This window comes from Microcaecilia unicolor, chromosome 2 (assembly GCF_901765095.1).
Source record: "Microcaecilia unicolor chromosome 2, aMicUni1.1, whole genome shotgun sequence".
Classification (NCBI taxonomy): domain Eukaryota; kingdom Metazoa; phylum Chordata; class Amphibia; order Gymnophiona; family Siphonopidae; genus Microcaecilia; species Microcaecilia unicolor.
In genome coordinates, this window is record NC_044032.1 from 97,822,423 (window position 1) to 97,841,850 (window position 19,428).

Here is a 19,428-nt window from a genome sequence, read left to right on the forward strand (position 1 = left end):
AAGAATTTGTTTGGTGTCTAGAATCCAACTCTACCTCTCCTAGGATCCGTTTTCTTTAATTCCAGGCTGTACATTCACATCTAGTATGTAAATACTTTCAGGTTAATTGACTTACAGGTCTCTGTCTTGAGTCCTTATTATCCTAGCATCATTGTTCCCAGTGAGCCTGGTAGCTAGGGATTCCCAGCTTTGAGAATACAAAGGCTTGCTTGTCCTTAGAGAAGGCAAAGTTATTCACCTATAGCAGGTGTTCTCCGAAGACAGCAGGCCAAGTATCCTCACTCAATGCTCCCTTCTCCCCTTTGAGTTGTAGTATTTAACTTTAATAAAACAAACAAAATCCCCACAGGAACCTGTGCTTGCTTGTTGGGTTTGGAAGGCACCTGTGTGTATGCGGTGGGATGCTGATAGAAAGTTTGAGGTTAATATCACTAGTCGATGTCACCCAGCTGTGTGAATACTTGGCCTGCTGTCCTTGGTGAACATCTGCTACAGATGAGTAACTTTGCTATATCACAATAAGGTGGATCAAATTGGAGGAGTGGTTAGTTGAGGAAATTGAGTCTAACAAAATAAGAATTCAGCAGGAACAGCAGTGTTGAATCCTTATAGATAGAAATTGCATATGTGAAAGGAAAGAGAATACTTGTAGGGCTACATTGCCATCTGCCAGGCTAGAATGAACAGATAGATGGTGAAATTTAGCAACAATTGCTAGGTACTCTAATTTCTGTTAATACTATAGTAATGAGTTATCTCAATTTGATAGAGAAGAGCTCTTTAGAATCTAGAAAATTTCAAATATATTAGCTCGAACATGTACAATAAGAATCGCCCTGTGAAAAAATTCAACCAACCACTTAAATGTGCAGGAAAAGACCTTCGGCAGCAGTGCTTACAAGTCTGCATATACCTGTTAAGATTGTAGCGTACACACCATTAGTCAGAAAAAAGAAACTTCACATATATTCAGAAAGTAAATAGTGGTTGGAAAAAATTAATATAGTAAATTTTCACTATGGTGCTCTCTCACTGTCTGTAGCCTCAAATTATCTCAACGAGTGTCCCATTTTAAGTCTTTCAAACTCAGTTCTCAGATCTCAAGAACATCATTAATTTCCAATCTCAAATCCGTCAGCAAATCCTGCACTTATCTCCAAATGGCAGCTGAGAGGCTGAACTAGCCTTCTGCAACAGCATTTAGCAAGAGAGAGCTTCTGTTGAGGGGATGTGGACACAAAGCTGGCCATGATCGAGAGCAAGGGTTTTAGAGATAAGTGCAAAATTTGTTGCAGGTTTGAAATTGGAGAGTAACAGTGTTCTTGCGATCTGAGACCTGGGTTTGAAAGACTTTTAAGGAGCCACTTGTTGAGATAATGCCTGAGGTTACAGACAGAGCACCATAGTGAAGTTATTTATTTTTTTCAGCCACTATTTACTTTCTAAATATGTGGATTTTTTTCCTACCTAATGATGATGTGTATTCTGCAGCCTTAAAACTATATTCAGATTACAAGCGTTGTTGCCAGAGATTTTTTTCTCCAGATTTAGTTTGTATTGTTTGAGAGTCACCTTGTGAAAATATTCATTATATATTTGAGCTGATATATTTCTTATCTCATTTACCCCAATAATGAGTACATTAATGTCACTTCGGGAAAGGATAAGAAATTCCTAAATGTAATGGATCACTGCTTCATGGAGCAGTTGGTCCAGGAACTGATAAGAGGGGGAGCTATTTTATATTTAATAGAATGCATGGCTTAGTGTGAGAGGTAACAATATTGTGTCCGCTGGACAACAGTGATCCTAACGTGGTCAAATTTGAATTGATAACTGGAGAGGAGACACTAAGGAAATCTACTGTGGTGGCATTTTCTTTTTGAAAAGCCAGTGAGGAAAATGGTTAAAAAAAAAAGTTAAAAGGAGTAGCTCTAAAGGTTGAGTTTAGTTAGGTGTGGAAGCTATTTTAAATGATAGCCCATACCAGGTGTATTCCACATATTAAAGGTTGTAGGAAAGCAAAAAGACAGCTAACATGTTTAAATGAGCCAAAAATAACTTTCAAAAAAATGGAAAAGGGATCTGAATGAAGGAAACAGGAAGCAGCATAAGCACTGGGAAGTTAGATGAAAAGCTTTTGTAAGGAAGGTTGAAAGAGAATTTGGGGGAAAACAAAGCTTTCTGTAGAAGCATAGTAATGTAGAAGTAGAAAGTCTGCACAGGAGTCTGTGGGAATGTTAAAATGGGTGCTCAGGGAGGACAAGGAAATAGCAGAGAGACTAAATGAATTCTTTGCTTCTGTTTTCACTGAGGAGGATGTAAGAGATTTGTCTGTTTTAGAAATTACGAGTGATTATAATGAGCAACTGCAACAAATCTTGGTGAACCTGGAAGATTTAATAAGCTAAATTGACAAATTAAAGATCAGTAAATCCCAGGACTGTATGGCATACACCCTAGGGGGTACCAAAAGAACTCGAAAATCAAATTTCTGATCCACTGTTAATGATCCGTAACTTGCCATTAAAATTGTCAGTGATACCCGAAGATTGGAAGATAGCCAACATAAAAAGGGTTTTACGGGTGATCTGGAGAACTACTGACCAGTAAGCCTGACAAAATAGTAGAAACTATTAAAATATTGAACAAATAGACAAACATGGCTTCATAGAACAGCATGGATTCAGCCAAGGGAAATATTACTTGCTACGTCATTATGAAGGTGTGACTAAACATGTAGATAAAGGTGAGCAGATTGATGTAATGTATCTAGATTTTCAGAAAGCTTTTGACTAAGTCCCTCATGAGAGACTCTTTAGAAAATGAAAAAGCCGTGGGATAGGAGGCAATGTTCTGCTGTGGATTAGGAACTAGTTAATAAATAGAGAACAGTTGGGTTAAATGGCCAGTTCTGTCAATGGAGGAAGGTGAATACTGGAGAACTACAGGGATCTGTAGTGGGATCAGTGCTTTTTAACACCAGTGAGGTGATTAAATTTGCAAATAAGACAAAACTATTCCAAGCTCTTAAATCGTATGTGGATTATGATAAATTGGAGAAGGATGTTAGGAGATTGGAAGACTGGACATCAAATGGCAGATGAAATTTAATATGGGCAAGTGATGCACATTGGAAAAATAATCTAGATCATAGTTACGTGATACTAGGTTCTACATTAGCAATCACCACCCAAGAAAAAGTTCTAGATGTCGTCATGGATAATATGTTGAAAATTTCTGCTTAGTGTGTGGCAGTGGCCAAAAATGCAAGCCAAAAGTTATGAATTATTAGAAAAAAGAATTCAATGCTACTGTATCATTCCTTGATGTGGTCTCACCGTGAGTATTGTTTGCAGCATCTCAAAGATATAGCGGAATAAGAAAAAGTACAAAGAAGGATGAAATGATTAAGGGGATGGAACTCCTCTCATATGTGGAAAGGCTAAGAAGTTAGGGCTCTAACTTGCAGAAGAGAAGGCTTAGGCAGGATCATATAGAAGCCTACAAAATTTGAAATTCAGTAGAGCAGGTAAATATGAATTGATTTTGTTCATTCAAAAAATACAAACACTAGAGGACACTCCAGGAAGTTACATGGTAAATTAAATACCTTTTAAAACAAATGGGAGAAAATATATATTTTCACGCAATGAATAGTTAAACTCTGAAATTTGTTGCCAGAGGATGTGGTAAAAGCAGTGTCCAAACCTTTTGTAAACCTTTTTAATACTGACTTTTCGAACTTTCAATTCAGGGATGCCAATTTCTCTTCATTCTTTCTTGATTCTGTATAGATCGACACAATTGCTTCACTCATAGTAACAAAGAATGGCAGATAAAGACTTGTACGGTCCATCCACTCAGTAGAGGATAGTTTACTGACTATTCTGTCTTATAAGAAATTGTGGCTGGATTCTTTGTCCTATAGCCTTTAGTGTTGTCGCTCCTACTTGTTGGAATTCTGTGCCCTCCAAACTGAAGTTGGGAACTTGTTACAAGAAATTTTTTAAGGATGCTTTATCCACTATGGTTTTAGATGGAGATGATTATGTGGTTAAATTTTGGTTTATAGAGGACATATGTTAATCACAGAGATAATGGTTTGAGCTAAGAGCTTTTTAGGGACTATATGTTTTGTCTTATGTTTCACAGTTTATACATTGTATACCAGTTTTTATTGTTATGTAACTTCTATCCTTTTTTGTTTTGTCATGGATGTTTTGTCCTCTCCTGTATTGTTGGATTTTTGTGATGTATTATGTTTTTATTTTATAAACTGCCTTGATACTTGCTGAAAGGCAGTATATCAAATTTTACAAATAAAATAAACCCAGGTATACTACTTTCTTGATGGTAAAATCCATAAACTGCTATTGAGATAGACACAGGGAAAGCTTTTACTTATCGCTGGGGTCAATAGCATGGAATCTTGCTACTCTGGGATTCTACAGGTACCGGTAACCTGTATTGGCCACTGTTTTAGAAGCAAGATATCAGGTTAGATTGACCTTTGGTTTGATCCAGTGTGGTAGTGGTTGCCCACAGATGACTTTGGTTCCACCACTGTTCCTCAAACTCTGCCTCTAAAGTTCGCTTAAGCCAACTTCCTTTCAGCAGCTGGCTCCTCTGAAGAGGACCTGGTGAAGTCCATCAAGGATCTGGCAAGGTGAAAACCCCGCATTTTCCAGAAGGCCACCCTTGACCTCCTCACATTTGCCAAAGTACTGGGGCTGCTTTCTTGAGGGGAGGCACCCCACGAGGGCTTCATTGGTTCCAAGGTCTCTAAAGGGCTGCCCTTTGGAGGTGCAAGAAAGATCCAAGATTCTGGCCCCCTTTTCAGTATGGTCAATCCCAAAAGCTCCCATTGATGGTCAACAGGGCCCCTTTTGGTAGAAGTGGGCTGCAGACTTTTTTTTTTTAAACCATGAGTGGGCCTTAATTTCCTCAGATTTAGTGGGTCCTGGAGGTTATAGGACAGCGTTGTGCTCTGGCATGCGCCAAAACTCTTTAGATGCCTTTATGATATCCCTCTGTAGATCCCCTGTCAAAAATAGCAGTAACAGGGACACTTAATCCACTGCAGTATTTGGGGCTGTGGAACTGGTGCCCCCTCTGGAGTCGCAGTTAGGCTGGGAGAGTTCCTTACCTTCCTGGACCTTATGGAGGCATATGTCCACATTCTTATCAGGTAGTATTACAAGCACTTCCTGCAATTCTGTGTGTCATGGTCCTGCGTTGCCACATCTGCTTTGACTTACTCCAGTGTCACAGTAATGGTAACGTTCCTTCTTTTAAAATGCACAAAAGATCTGGTCAATCAGTAAATACTCTATTTACCACAGGGCCCATGAATTACCACTGTGAAAAAAATGAAGGAAAAGACCTCGGAGATTTTTGAGTCAGACATACAAATGTCTGTTTTGTTGTTCTCTGTAGATTCAGGCATATATGGTTGGTCTCCAAAAACCTCCAAAAATTTATATAATTTTAATGTGAATGCAGGTGCTCAATAAAGTGCTTCTTAAAAATAAGCAATGAGAGTTCTCAATCTTCAAAATGCAACATGTTGCTAAACAATTGAATGCTGGCGTCAAAGGCACTTATTGTTTCCCAGAAGGCTGGGTGCGGTTCCCTTCACACAGTGTAGTGGAGCTGATTGGGCACATGATACTATAAACCCCTGAAGAAGCTACTATTGTTGGTGAAACAGGCCTCATTGGGAAACAAAAGGTGCCTTTGAAGCCAGCATGCAATTGTTTAGCAACATTTTATTTACAATATTGATTATTTTTAAGAAACACATTGAGCATTTGCATTCACTTTAAAATTATATAATTTTTGGAGACCAATGGTAGCTGCCTGAACCTACAGAGAACAGATATTTGTATATCTGACTCAAAGGTCTCTGAGGTCTTTTCCTCCATTTTTTCGTAGTGGTAATTCATAGGCTCTGTGGTCAACGGACAAAGGGGAACTAGGAGCGCAATGGTGGCTCTGGACGCAGACTGATGGTATGATTTACAGAGCATCATTTCAGCAGTTTCCATTGTGGGTGCCAAAAATCTACAGGCAGACTTCTGTGTCATCAAGCCCTGGACAGCTTGTAATTGAGCATTAGGGGCTTCCCTGTTTTGATGTGATGGCGTTAAGATGAAATTGAAAAGTACCATGTATCGTACAATAAAAGGAAATAAACGGGGGCTGTGACAATTGATGTCATGGTTCTAACAGGAGTCTCTCTGTGAGTTCCTATCCTGGCTGCTCAACAGATATGTCATTGGGTGGCCAGTCACCACCTCTTGGTGATCCTGGTGTCTCTTGACCTGTTGGGCCTCCTGGAAGGCTCACTGCTTCTCCTCCTGTAGGAATAGGAGATGTTGAAGAGTCCAGTCCACATGGAAGATTTGCTTCCTTCTGGCTTACAGCATGGCTTGAAAGCTGGAGGGTATTTGCGCGTTATCTTCATCCTGCTTAAGGCTTGCTGGCAGTCTGCATCTCTGGTGTTTGTCGAGTCTGGAGATTGATCACTGGTGCTCCAGTTGTCATCTTTGTTTGGAGTCTGTACAAGTTCTGTCCATTCTAGCCTTTCTACAGCAGGGTTTGGACCAGGATTTGGACCCCAATTCCTTTAAGGTCCTGGGAGGATTCAGGTGTTTCCATGTTCTCTTAACATGATGTGGCCAGCTTTCTGAAGGGGATTAAGCATCCATTCTATCACTCCCCATCTGAGCAGTCCTGCTCTTTGGGATCTTAATTTGGTTCTCAGTGCCTGGGGGTGGGTGGTCTACCATTTAAGCCTCTGAAGTGAGATTCATTGAAGGATCTCGCTCTTAAGATGCTGTTCCTAGTTGCCATCTCTTTTACCTAGAAAAGTCTCAGAGCTACAGGCTCTTTCATATAGAGATCTTTTTCTCTCCTATTTTTGGGAATGAATGTCTTGATGTGAACAATTCCACCCTTTTCTTCTCATAGTGGTCTCCCCATTTTCATCTCAACCAGATAATTGTTGTTCTTGCATTTTCAGATAACAGCTGGATGTTTTTTTTTTTTTCTGTGGTATTTGGAGGTGTCAAAATTGTTCCACAATTCACACTAGTTGTTTCTTGTTTCACAGGCCATGTAAGGGGAATCCTTCTCTAAGTCCTCCATAGCATGCTGGATTAAGTTGACCATAGAGGCAGTCTATATTGTTCAGCACTAGGTGGTTCCCAAGGGTCTAAGCATACTTCACTCGTTCACAGGCAATGTCCTAGACTGAGGCCATGAATTATCGCCGGAAGATATCTACAGGGCAGTGACCTAGTCATTGCTCATGTTTTTTGTGACGCAAAAAAAAAAAAAAAAAAATCGATGTCCTGCCTAGGTTGTGATGTAGCCTTTGGCAGGGCTTTGATGAAGAGTGCCTTGTCTCCCCTGCCTTTTAAGGGACTACTTTAGTACATCCCGTTTGGACTGGTCTAATGGGACAGTAAGGAAGGTGAGCTTTATTCATACCTTTCCTTGAGCCTTACCAGACCAGTCCAGATCCAGCCTTGGAAACCTTGGTGTTGGGGATCTCCATGGACTGAGTCTGCCACTTGGCTAAATCCAGAAATTTCAAGGGCTAACTGGTTATTACTCCCAAAGGGGGTCTCCAAAAAAAGAAAGGAACATAGTTCTGGGATTGCTTTTCTATTAGCATACTTCTAGCCTGTACCAGCTCTTATACTAGTGATGTCACTAGAAAAATTCATTTTCTCTACCTCCCATCTGCTGGTAAGGGGGACACAACCTATTTGTCTGGAGTGGTCTAGTAAGATTTGAGAAAAGCAAATAAAACAGGTATGAATAAATTTCACAATTGTGTTGCAATCATAATTTTGTGATTTATTTTCAGTCATTAAATTTTGAAAAGCATTCTGAGAAACTTGCACGATCACAGAATCGTTTTGATATCGGTCGTAGATGGCACAATTCCACAGATGGCTTTGAGACTAGTATTGGACGCTCTAATGGAGGTAATGTAAAATGTGTGCATTTCTTGGTTTGGGGGTGGGGTGGTGGAGAAAGTGTGTGGCTATTTAGTTTGTGAACATAATCTACACAAAACAAAGGACCTCAAATGTGGATTCTGTGGAGGATAACCATACATGGAAAAAAGATTACTACTACTACTATTTAGCATTTATATAGCGCTACAAAGCGTATGCAGCGCTGCACAAACATAGAAGAAAGACAGTCCATGCTCAAAGAGCTTACAATCTTAATAGACAAAAATAATAAAGTAATAATAAAGTAAGCTCCATCTTAACCTGCAACTAATTATACCTATAATTGAGACTGGACTTTTTTTCACTAGTCAAACCCCCAACTTTTTTTTTGTTACATTTTTTTAAAATTTTACTTTGATTTTGTGCACTGCATGCATATTGAAAATATAAATCAAAATATTAGTCTCTTAGGGTTCCTTTTACTAAGCAGTGGTAAAAGCAGGCTTGCACTATTGTCAGTGTGTGTTTTTGACGCATGCTGAGGCTCCCTTTTACCGCAGCAGTTAAAGGCTGTCATTTTTGTTAGAAAAGAAATTGCCGTGCAATAAGTGAGCCACTTGCAGTGCGGCCATTTCAGGGGGGAGCTGTTACCCCCACCCATTGAGGTGGCGGTAAGGGCTCCCGTGCTAACCGGGCAGTGTGCGGCACTTCCCGATTACTGTCAGTCAGGTAAGCACCGTTGCTACAAAAATAGAAATATTTTTTTTAGTGCCAGAAGTGGCATGCGCTATGGGTGAGAACTACTTCCGGGCTCCCTTGGTAGCCCGGCTGTAGTTCCAGATTGGTGTTCGGCAAGCCTGTTGCCGTGCACCAACTCTTTAGTAAAAGGGCCCCTCAGGTTTGCTAAATTTAATTCTAATTCCTGTTTTCTGTTGAACTTCTGTACTTTTTTCAATAGTAAGTCAAAGGAGCACTTATTGAGGATTCCATTCCATCTAAAAAATCTGTCATTTTAAATATCTGTGGTGCCTTAATTCTTAAACTTCCTGGGGATAAGCTCTACCTTCCAGTACTCAACCAGCATCTTAATAATCTTTGTTTTTATTCAGTAAATCTGTTCATTCTGTAACTTCAATATTAGTACTCTGATTAAACACTGAAGGTACATTTAAAACATCGTCAACCTGCTCATTAGAAAAGCTGAAAGCAGTTTCCATATATTAGTTACCATCTCACAAAAGTGTACATAGAACAAAACAAAATTCGGATAATTAGACCTTTGTCAATTTATGTGACCAACATAATTGACAATCGGGCATAATTATTTGGTTATCCTCGGTAGAATCCACATTTTGAGATCCTTTTGTTTTGTGTAGATTGTGTTCACATAAATTGACAATGATCTTAACCATCTCAGTTTTATTTTGTTGGCTATTCAGTTTACCCTACAACTGTTTTAAATATGTTTTAGTTTATGTACGGTGTAGAGAATGGGAGGGGGCGGGGACAGAGCCCGTGAGGATGGGGACAAACTTTGTTCCCATGTCACTTTCTACTTTGAAGTCTGTTAATTAACTGGACTGTTATTTATTTGATTGATGCAGACAATATTTTTATTTTTTGGAAAAACAAGCAAACATGCAGGCCACAGGTAGCAAAATTTGCATGGGGGATCCTGTGCATCCTGCTACCAGCACATCTTCTAAGAAGACATCTTCTATTGCAGGAGAGACTGTGGCAAACAGGAGAGCTAGACTAAATCCTGAGATTGTTGATGACTTCTTATTCGTCCACAGATTAAAAAATCATAACCGTTCTTCATAAGGGCATATTTCTCCCCTCTAGGGCATACAGAATGGGTTGTATTTTGTACCCCTGGACATTTTAACAGGGGTGAATTAGGATTCCTTGGGGTAGTAGAAGTCAGCTATTGTTAGGGTTGGAAGGGTAGAGGATGGTGTTGGTGGGAGGGTTTATTATAGCTGCTCATTGTTGTTATTGTTTTCTATTTGTAATTTATAAACAGTTGCACAGCATATTGTTCCTTTTTATACTTTAAAATCATAAGTGTTCAAGGCTTCTGCAGATGAGAACAGAGTCCACGGGGATGGGGTGGGGACGGTGACAGGGCCTTGTTGGATGGGGTGGGGATGGAGACAACCCACAGGGATGGGGTGAAGATGGTGACAGACTTCATCCCTGTATCATTCTCTAGTACAGTTCTTTAAATCATGGTTCAGTCCAAAGCTCTACAGGATGGAGCCCCTCTGCTATTGATTTAACAAAGTAATACGTTTACTAAAATTGCCCTTACCTTTATTTGCTTAATCAGATCAGTGACATAAATAACCCCCGTACCATGAACCCAAATATTACATTTGTCAAGTGATATTTGATAAGATTATTAAATCTTTTTTTTATATCCATCCCATGTTTTGATTTTTATGTAATGTTATAAAGGGAAAAATACATATAGACTCAGCTCTAGGAACAAATTAAAAGAATGTGTATATTTCACAACAAACGCAGATAAAGACCCACATGGTCCATCCTGTCTGTTCAGCAAGGTGGAAAGAGCTGCGCCTGTCACTCTGTGCAGGCCCCAGTCACCCATGCTTAAATGCTGATTGTCAGTTGTCCACCATGCCAACTATATAGGCAGCCAAATATGATGGGATTCTTGGTTATAAGCACATATTCTCCGAGGACAAGCAGGCTCAATATTCTTACGTGTGGGTCGTTGTCCGCGATGGCCCCAGGAGACCGGAAAAACCTTCAAAGCATAGGAATCTTCCCGAATGTTATGTTACGTGGGCCGACTCACCGCGCATGCGCGGGCGGTTTCCCGCCCGCAACATGAACATGCAGCTCTCAGTTCTTTTTCATCCGCGCCTTGAGAGAGTTGTGCTTGCCACCACTCCTTTGTTTTTGCCTCAGGAGAACCGTGTTTATTGCGCCCTTTTTTTTCTTCTTTTTATTCACATTCTCGAATAATAATAATAAAAAAGTTCTTTCCCTTATTTTTTTAGTTTTTTCTCATTTTTTCAAGTTTCCTTTCTTTCTTTGTTGTGGCCACCTTTAGGCTGCTCAGCCGTGTCTTTTTTTTTTTTTTTTTTTTCCCTCCCCTTTTTTGTGCCTTTTTAATTGGCACAATCGAGCCTTTTGATTTCACGGACGCTATTTTCCCGCCCATGTCATCGAAGACTCCCAGCTGCTTCAAATGCTGTACTCACTGCAACCGGACCATCTCGGGTACCAACCCCCATGCATGGTGCCTCCAGTGTCTTGGGCTCAATCATCTTCTAGCTGCCTGTAAGCTGTGTAAGTTAATGAAGAAAAGGACCTAGGTGGCTTGAGAGGCTCAGCGCGAGAGACTTTTTTCTGATTGGTCCGGTCCTTCGACGTCAGCATCGACATCGGTACCAAGGTCGGCAGCGTCGACTTTGAGGGAAGCAGCGACACCGAGAGTCCAGATAATGGCTGCAGAAAGACTGCTTCGAGCTGGGTGTAGCGAGGCATCAAGTGGGTCTCCATTTGTCTCGAGGCCTACTGCTATGCAGGCCCCCGCCCCGAGGAGCCGTGATGATCCCACATCCTCATTGGTACCGAGGAGTCTCGATGACGAGTGTCGAGTGAAGGCGAAGAAGCATCATCGTCGATCTCCTTCCAGTCATGGTACCGAGAGCTCCGGGGAGCCGAGGGAGTCGGCACCCGAGAAGCGTCGGCGCCAGGAGGATCACTCACCCTCTTCAGGAGGTGCCGTTGTGTCGGTCGTCCGTCAGCCTGGTACCGGCTCTTGAGCCCCCTCAGATTCTGGTACTGACTCCTGCACCGGCCCCACAGCCTTTTCTGATGGCAGCTCTCGATGAGCGCATCCGGGCCCTTCTTCCAGAGCTTCTGGAAGAGTTGCTTCGTCAGTCTTCGGTGTCGGGGGTGCTTGCGCCTCCCGTACCGACTGCAGAGACAGCATCTGGGCCATCACCTGCGAGGAGGTCCCAGCCCTTGGTGCTGCTTGCGGTACCAGAGCTGGTTGCCACTCGGGTCGACTCCCCCTCGACGTCAGTAGAGGAAGCTTCACCGGAGTCCAGGCAGGGGTCGACTTCTCGACATCCCCCACGAGGTTGTCTATCCTCGACATCGGGGCAGGCTCGGGTTCGGGCTGCTCTTGGGGAGCTTCTGTTCGATACAGAAGAGGAGCGCTCATGGGGAGAAGAGGAAGACCCCAGGTACCTTTTTTGGAGGAAGGGTACTGTGGGCTTCCCTCTGATCCTACTCCACCGATTGAAGTAAGGATGTCTCCACCTGAGAGTCTTACTTTCTCATCCTTTGCACGGGAAATGTCTACAGACATTCCATTCCCTATGGAGGTTGTGGATGAGCCCAGGGCTGAGATGCTTGAGGTCCTGGATTATCCTTCTCCACCTGAAGAGGTTGCAACGGCCCCCCTGCACAATACACTCAGGGAAGTGCTGATGCGGAATTGGTCTTGCCCTCTCTCTAATCCAGTGGTCCCCAAGAAGTCAGAGTCCCAGTACAGAGCCCATGGAGAACCTGTAATGGTGAAGACCTAACTTCCTCACGATTCCATGGTGGTGGACTCTGCTCTCAGAAGAGCCAAGAGTACTAGAGACTATGCCTCGGCGCCTCCAGGCAGTGAGTCTAGGACCTTGGATTCTTTTGGGAGGAGAAAGTATCAAGCCGCAATGCTCGCCACCAACATCCAAACATACCAGCTGTACACAAGCATTCACTTACGGAACTCGGTGAGGCAACTGTCCAGTTTAGTTGAAGCACTTCCCTCGGAGCTTGCTGAACCTTTTCACCAGGTGGTGAGGCAGCAGAAGGCGTGTCGCTTCTACGACACTTTTGATGTAGCATCCCGAGTAGCTGCTCAAGGTATAGTGATGCGCAGACTCTCATGGCTGTGTGTCTCTGACCTGGATCAGAAGACCCAGCAGCGAATGGCGGATGTTCCTTGCCGGGGGGATAATCTCTTTGGAGAAAAAGTAGAGGATATGGTTGATCAGATGAAAAAGCATCATGATGCCATGGATTCTCTCTCCCGTCGGATGTCTTATGCTACTGCCTCCTCTTCTAGGAGGTATTTTGGAGGGAGGAGGAGTGCTTCTTATTCCTATAATAGGCATAGATACATTCCTGCTTCTCGGCAGCCGGTTCAGGCCGAGTCACAGCATGTGCGTTCTCGTCAACGCCGTGCGCCTAAGGCCCCTAGGGTGTCACGCTTCTAGCGGTACTTCTAGGTTTAGTGAGCCCTTGGGCCACTGCCCGGAGAATCGCCCGAACACAGGACAGACAGAACAGACATCCCGGCACCCCGAGTCGGAACTCTCCGGCAAAGGCTGAGGCAGGCACCAACCAGACCGGAAACAGCCCAAACTTCACCTGCACTTAACCACCGTTCTGCTGGGGTTGAGCCCCAGAGTGCGGTCAGTCGACAGGACTTGGCAGGGCAGGAAGCAGAACTGCAGGGACCAGCAGGATAAAGGCTCCAGGAACCCAGCAGGAGCCAGGCAGGCCGCCGGTAGCAGAGCAAGCCAGGAGACAAGCCAGGTCTGGGCAGGCAGCAGTCAGAAGAGTAGGTCAGAAGACAAGCCGGGTCTGGGCAGGCAGCAGTCAGTAGAACAAGTCAGCAAACAAGCACGGTCAAAACCTAAAACAGGAAAAACTCAGCAGCACTGCAAACGACTTCCACCAAAGGAAACTCCTCTGAGGACCTCTGTTGCAAGGCAACTAGGAACCTTTACAGGTGGTTAATAAAGGCAGCCCACAAGGGAGTTCCCCAGGTACGGATACTGCTTGGTTCCAAAAAAACTCCCAAAACAATCTGGAGAGCTGGAAGATCTGGACTGGACCAGCATACCTTCTGGAACACGGTAAACGGTAAACCATCAATGCGCAGCATTCCCCAGGTCTAAACCCCGGGGACTGAGGTGACTGAGAGCCAGGAACAACCGTGACATAGGGCTCCCCAGCAAAAGCAGGGGACGGGCTTTTGACTGGCTCCATTGCAGCATAGCCTCAGTAAAAGTGTCTGTGCTGGACGGCTTGCCTGTTGGGGGGAGGTTGATATTTTTTCACCAAAGGTGGCCTCTTATAACCTCCGACAGGTGGGTTCTTTAAATAGTCCGGTTAGGATACATACTCAGTCTGGCATCCAAGCCTCCAAATTGCCCACCGGGAGCTCAATCCTTCAGCTCCCAGCACAAGCAGGTACTTGCAAAGGAACTCTCTGCCCTTCTAAAGGCCAAAGCGGTCGAACCCGTTCCACCAAGGGAAGAAGGGCTGGGATTCTATTCCAGGTACTTCCTTGTGAAAAAGAAAACAGGGGGGATGTGTCCCATCCTAGACCTAAGGGTCCTGAGCAGATTCCTGGTCCGAGAAAAGTTCAGGATGGTTTCCCTGGGCACCCTTCTTCCCATGATTCAGGAAAATGATTGGCTATGATTTCTGGACTTAAAGGATGCCTATACTCACATCTAGGTACTTCCAGCTCACAGGAAGTACCTTCGATTTCAGTTGGGAACTCAGCACTTTCAGTACTGTGTACTGGCCTTTGGCCTAGCGTCTGCGCCCAGGGTATTCACAAAGTGCTTGGCAGTTGTCGCAGCATCGCTACGCAGACTGGGAGTGCATGTGTTTCCTTATCTTGACGATTGGCTGGTGAAGACCACTTCCGAGGCAGGGGTTCTACGGTTCATGCAGATGACTATTCAACTGCTGGAGCTACTGGGGTTTATAATAAATTATCCCAAGTCCCACCTTATCCCGGTTCAGAAAATAGAGTTCATCAGAGCTCTGTTGGACACTTGGACGTCTCGAGCTTATCTTCCCCAGGCAAGGGCAGACCATCTCCTGGCCCTTGTGTCCATGGCTCGAGCGTCTCAACAGATAACAGCTCATCAGATGTTGAGACTCTTAGGACACATGGCTTCCACAGTTCATGTAACTCCCATGGCACGCCCACATATGAGATCAGCTCAATGGACCCTAGCTTCCCAGTGGTGCCAAGCCACAGACGATCTAGAGGATGTAATCCATCTCTCCACCGAGTTTTGCAGATCCCTGTGCTGGACCATTCGATCCAATTTGACCTTGGGACGTCCATTCCAAATTCCTCAGCCACAAAAAGTGCTGACGACGGATGCATCCCTCCTGGGGTGGGGAGCTCGTGTAGATGGGCTTCACACTCAGGGAGCTTGGTCCTTTCAGGAGAAGGATTTTCAGATCAACTTCCTGGAATTGCGAGCGATATGGAACGCTCTAAAGGCTTTCAGAGATCGGCTGTCCAACCAAGTAATCTTAATTCAGACAGACAATCAGGTTGCTATGTATTACACCAACAAGCAGGGGGGCACCAGTTCTCGCCCTCTGTGTCAGGAAGCCATCAGGTTGTGGCTTTGGGCTCACCACCACGGCATATTTCTCCAGGCCACGTATCTGGCAGGCGTAAACAGTCTGGACGACAGACTGAGCAGGATAATGCAACCTCACGAGTGGTCACTAAACACGGACGTTGTCTGCAAGGTCTTCCGAGCATGTGGCACCCCCTTGGTGGATCTTTTTGCCACTCAGACCAATCACAAAGTCCCTCAGTTCTGTTCCAGGCTCCAGGCCCACGACAGACTAGCGTCAGATGCTTTTCTCCTTCATTGGGGGACAGGCCTTCTGTATGCGTATCATCCAATACCTCTAGTAGGGAAAACTCTGCTGAAACTCAGGCAAGACCGCGGAACCATGATTCTGATTGCACCTTTCTGGCCCCGTCAGATCTGGTGTCCTCCTCTTCTGGAGTTGTCCTCCAAAAAACCATGGAGATTGGACTGTTTTCCAACCCTCATCACCCAGAACAAGGGGTAGCTTCTACATCCCAACCTCCAGTCTCTGGCTCTCATGGCCTGGATGTTGAGAACTTAGAAGTTGCCTCTTTAGGCCTTTCGGAGGGTGTCTCCCGAGTCTTGCTTGCTTCCAGGAAAGATTCCACGAAAAAGTGTTATTCTTTTAAATGGAGGAGGTTTGCCGTCTGGTGTTACAGCAAGGCCCTAGATCCTTTTTCTTGTCCTACACGTACCCTGCTTGAACACCTTCTACACTTAGAGTCTGGTCTTAAGACCAACTCCGTAAGAGTTCACCTTAGTGCAATTAGTGCTTGTCATCAATGTGTAGAAGGTCAGCCTAACTTTGGACAGCCTTTAGTTGTCCGCTTCATGAGAAGTTTGCTTTTGTCAAAGCCCCCTGTCAAACCTCCACCAGTGTCATGGGATCTCAATGTCATTCTCCCCCAGCTGATGAAAGCTCCTTTTGAGCCACTGAATTCCTGCCATCTGAAGTACTTGACCTGGAAGGTCATTTTCTTGGTGGCTGTTACTTCAGCTCGTAGAGTCAGTGAGCTCCAAGCTTTGGTAGTCCATGCACCTTATATTAAATTTCACCATAACAGAGTAGTCCTCCACACTCACCCTAAGTTCTTGACGAAGGTGGTGTCGGAGTTCCATCTGAACCAGTCAATTGTCTTGCCAGCATTTGTTCCCCGTCCACATACCCACCCTGGTGAGGACAAGTTGCACACCGTGGACTGTAAGAGAGCATTGGCCTTTTACGTGGAGCGGACAAAGCCCTTTAGACAGTCCGCCCAGTTGTTTGTTTCTTTTGATCCCAACAGGAGGGGAGTCGCCATCGGAAAACGCACCATCTCCAATTGGCTAGCAGATTGCATTTCCTTCACTTATTCCCAAGCTGGGCTGACTCTTGAGGGCCATGTCACGACTCATAATGTTAGAGCCATGGCTGCGTCTGTGGCTCACTTGAAGTCAGCCTCTCTTGAAGAGATTTGTAAGGCTGCAACGTGGTCATCAGTCCACACATTCACATCTCACTACTGCCTTCAGCAGGATACCCGATGCGGCAGTCGGTGCTGCAGAATCTGTTCAGGGTTTAAAATCCAACTCCACCCTCCTAGGCTCATTTCTGTTTTGTTCCAGGCTGCACTCTTACCTAGTTGAATTTATTTTCAGGTCAATCTCTGTTACGTCCTTGCCGTTAAGAGGCCCAATTGACCATAAGTACATAAGTATTGCCATACTGGGAAAGACCAAAGGTCCAGCAAGCCCAGCATCCTGTTTCCAACAGTGGCCAATCCAGATCACAAATACCTGGCAAGATCCCCTGGCAAGATACTTTGGGGGGGGGGGGGGGGGGACGGACGACACCAAGCGTGCTCAGATTTTGCTGGTAGCCTCGGACTTGTTAACTTGGGCAGAGCTTCATTTGAGGGATCACTTGGCATTTCATGTGGCGGGAGTCAACCAACCTGCAGGTGGATTGCTTGAGCAGGCACACTTTGGACATAGTACAGCGCTGCGTAACCCTAGTAGCGCTCTAGAAATGTTAAGTAGTAGTAGTAGTAGCATACTGTTGTCTGGGTCAGGAGGCCTTCAGCAGCATAGTTCAAACTCAGGGCTCCCTGTGATGGACTTGATGGCATTGGCAGTCAGCTTTCGAGGCGGACTGCGTTTTCAGTCAGACGAGAGCTGTGATCAGCCAGCATCAACACGATTCTCCTGTTGCCTCTTGGGTCTCCTGTATGTGTTCCCTCCTTGGCCACTGATAGGTCAGGTCATCCAGTACATAGAGAACAATCCTGGTCCAGTGGTTCTCATGGCTCCTGATTGGCCTCGGGGTCTATGGTATGGGGATCTGTCGCTGGGATATCTTTCCTTTAGGCCCTTCAGGCTGGTTCAGAATCCTTCTATGTTAGCTGTTGTGGATGCCAGAGTGGGTGATCTGGAGTTGGGTTTTGGAGGACTTGGTGGTTTCAGCTGGTTCCTTGTAAATAGTTGATTTAGGATGAGCTTTGTTTCTAGTTGCTGTTGTCTGTAAAAATAAAAAATAGATGTGGTGATTGGAGTTACGATACAGAAGTCTGCTTCATTCCAAGAGAATGGTTTGTTTTTGGCTCAGAGAACAGCTGTGGGTGTTCTTTTTTTCATTTTCTTTGTTAGAGAAATACTGGCTAGGTAGAGGTTGCACAGTGCTTTTATGCAGTTCTCAAATTTAGTGTTCCCAGTCTCCATCTGCTGTTAGGTGGGCTTAACTCAAGCATTTGTACTTGGACCGGTCTGGAGGGCCTGAAGGAAAGAAAATTAGCAGGTAAGACCTAATTTCTCCTTTGTGTTCTATCATCACATAGGTCCCTTTTTCTCTTTCTGTCCTAATTAAATTCTTTGGCTGCATTTCAGGAGGTTGAGGAGTGGTTTTGTGTTTTACATGCTGTCTCCCCTTGTTAGCTCTTGGTGACTTGGATGGGCCTGTTTTGTTAAAATTCAGTTATTTGGTTTAGTTTGGCTAGTGTTTTTTTTTTGTCCCCGTCTCTACCCCCTTCCCCCCCCCCCCCCCCCCCCCCCAGCAACACTGCCTGGGATGAAAGCTCCCATTGGTTTAAAAAAACTTCAGGCTCTTCAGCAAGACTGTATCTGGTGTGAATACACATAATTGGTGCTTGCAGAATGCACTATGTGATTTTTTTTTTTTAATCATTTGAAGACACAATGGCCTTCGTGGCAGTAAAGAGTAAGGTGAAAGACTATTCATCTAAGACTGATACACTGTGACAGATCTAAGGAACATCTGTTACAGGGAGTCCTGGAGCTACACCAGTCAGCAGGGTCATAGATCTCCATCAGTGCTGATGGTGACCATTAGGAAAGGATTTCAACAGATTTCTGCTTGAAGGAAGAAAAGGATTTGACTTCAACACTGAAGACCACTAGTGTAGTGTGTAGAGCGGAGTTGACATACCAGTCCCTATTGAAATGCAGAGTTGAGAGTAAAGAGACATTGGCAGCTGCCATGTCATCAAAGTGCCTCCAAATGGAGGATTGCTGATCCTTAATGTCGGAGGGAACACATCAGCCTCCAAGGACCATTCCAGACCACTAATATCAAGTTATTGAGGAGAGCATGGAGGGGTGAAAACGGTCTGTCTGTTTCTGGTCAGTGGAGCTTTGCCTCAGCCATGTCCTGCCTCTCTCATGCAATGTCCTGTGGGCAGGATGCAGGAGAGGAAAGGATCTGCTGACCAGAGACTGCTGGTTTTCACCATTGCACCATTTGGAAGACCAGTGCAGAGTTTTTTTTTTTTTTTGGGGGGGGGGGGGGGGGAGTAGAGAGATGTCGGACTTGCGGTGTGAGAGGGAGCAATTGCAGGAAGCCCCTGCCATTGGGTGGCCTTGGGCATTTTGTCAGGCTTGCTCAATGGTAGCTACACACCTGACCTTGTCCTCTGAGTACCCATTTTACTACATTGTGAAAGGTAAAATGATATGCTTCCTTCCTGTGGTACACCCAAAGTGGTTTACATTTATTATATGCAGGTACTTTTTTCTTGATTTAATAGTCCTGCTGAGTACCTCACAGGCTCTCTACTTCTAATGTACGT

The 19,428-nt window shown here is 44.5% G+C and overlaps 1 protein-coding gene across 1 annotated transcript in view; it reads left to right on the top strand.

Annotated features, from left to right (window-relative positions):
- Positions 1-19,428, top strand: part of GPBP1 (GC-rich promoter binding protein 1) — a 373,516-nt gene that overhangs the window by 83,573 nt on the left and 270,515 nt on the right. The window contains 1 exon segment of the mRNA XM_030193156.1: positions 7,880-8,000. Within this exon segment, the coding sequence (XP_030049016.1) occupies positions 7,880-8,000 (121 nt within the window).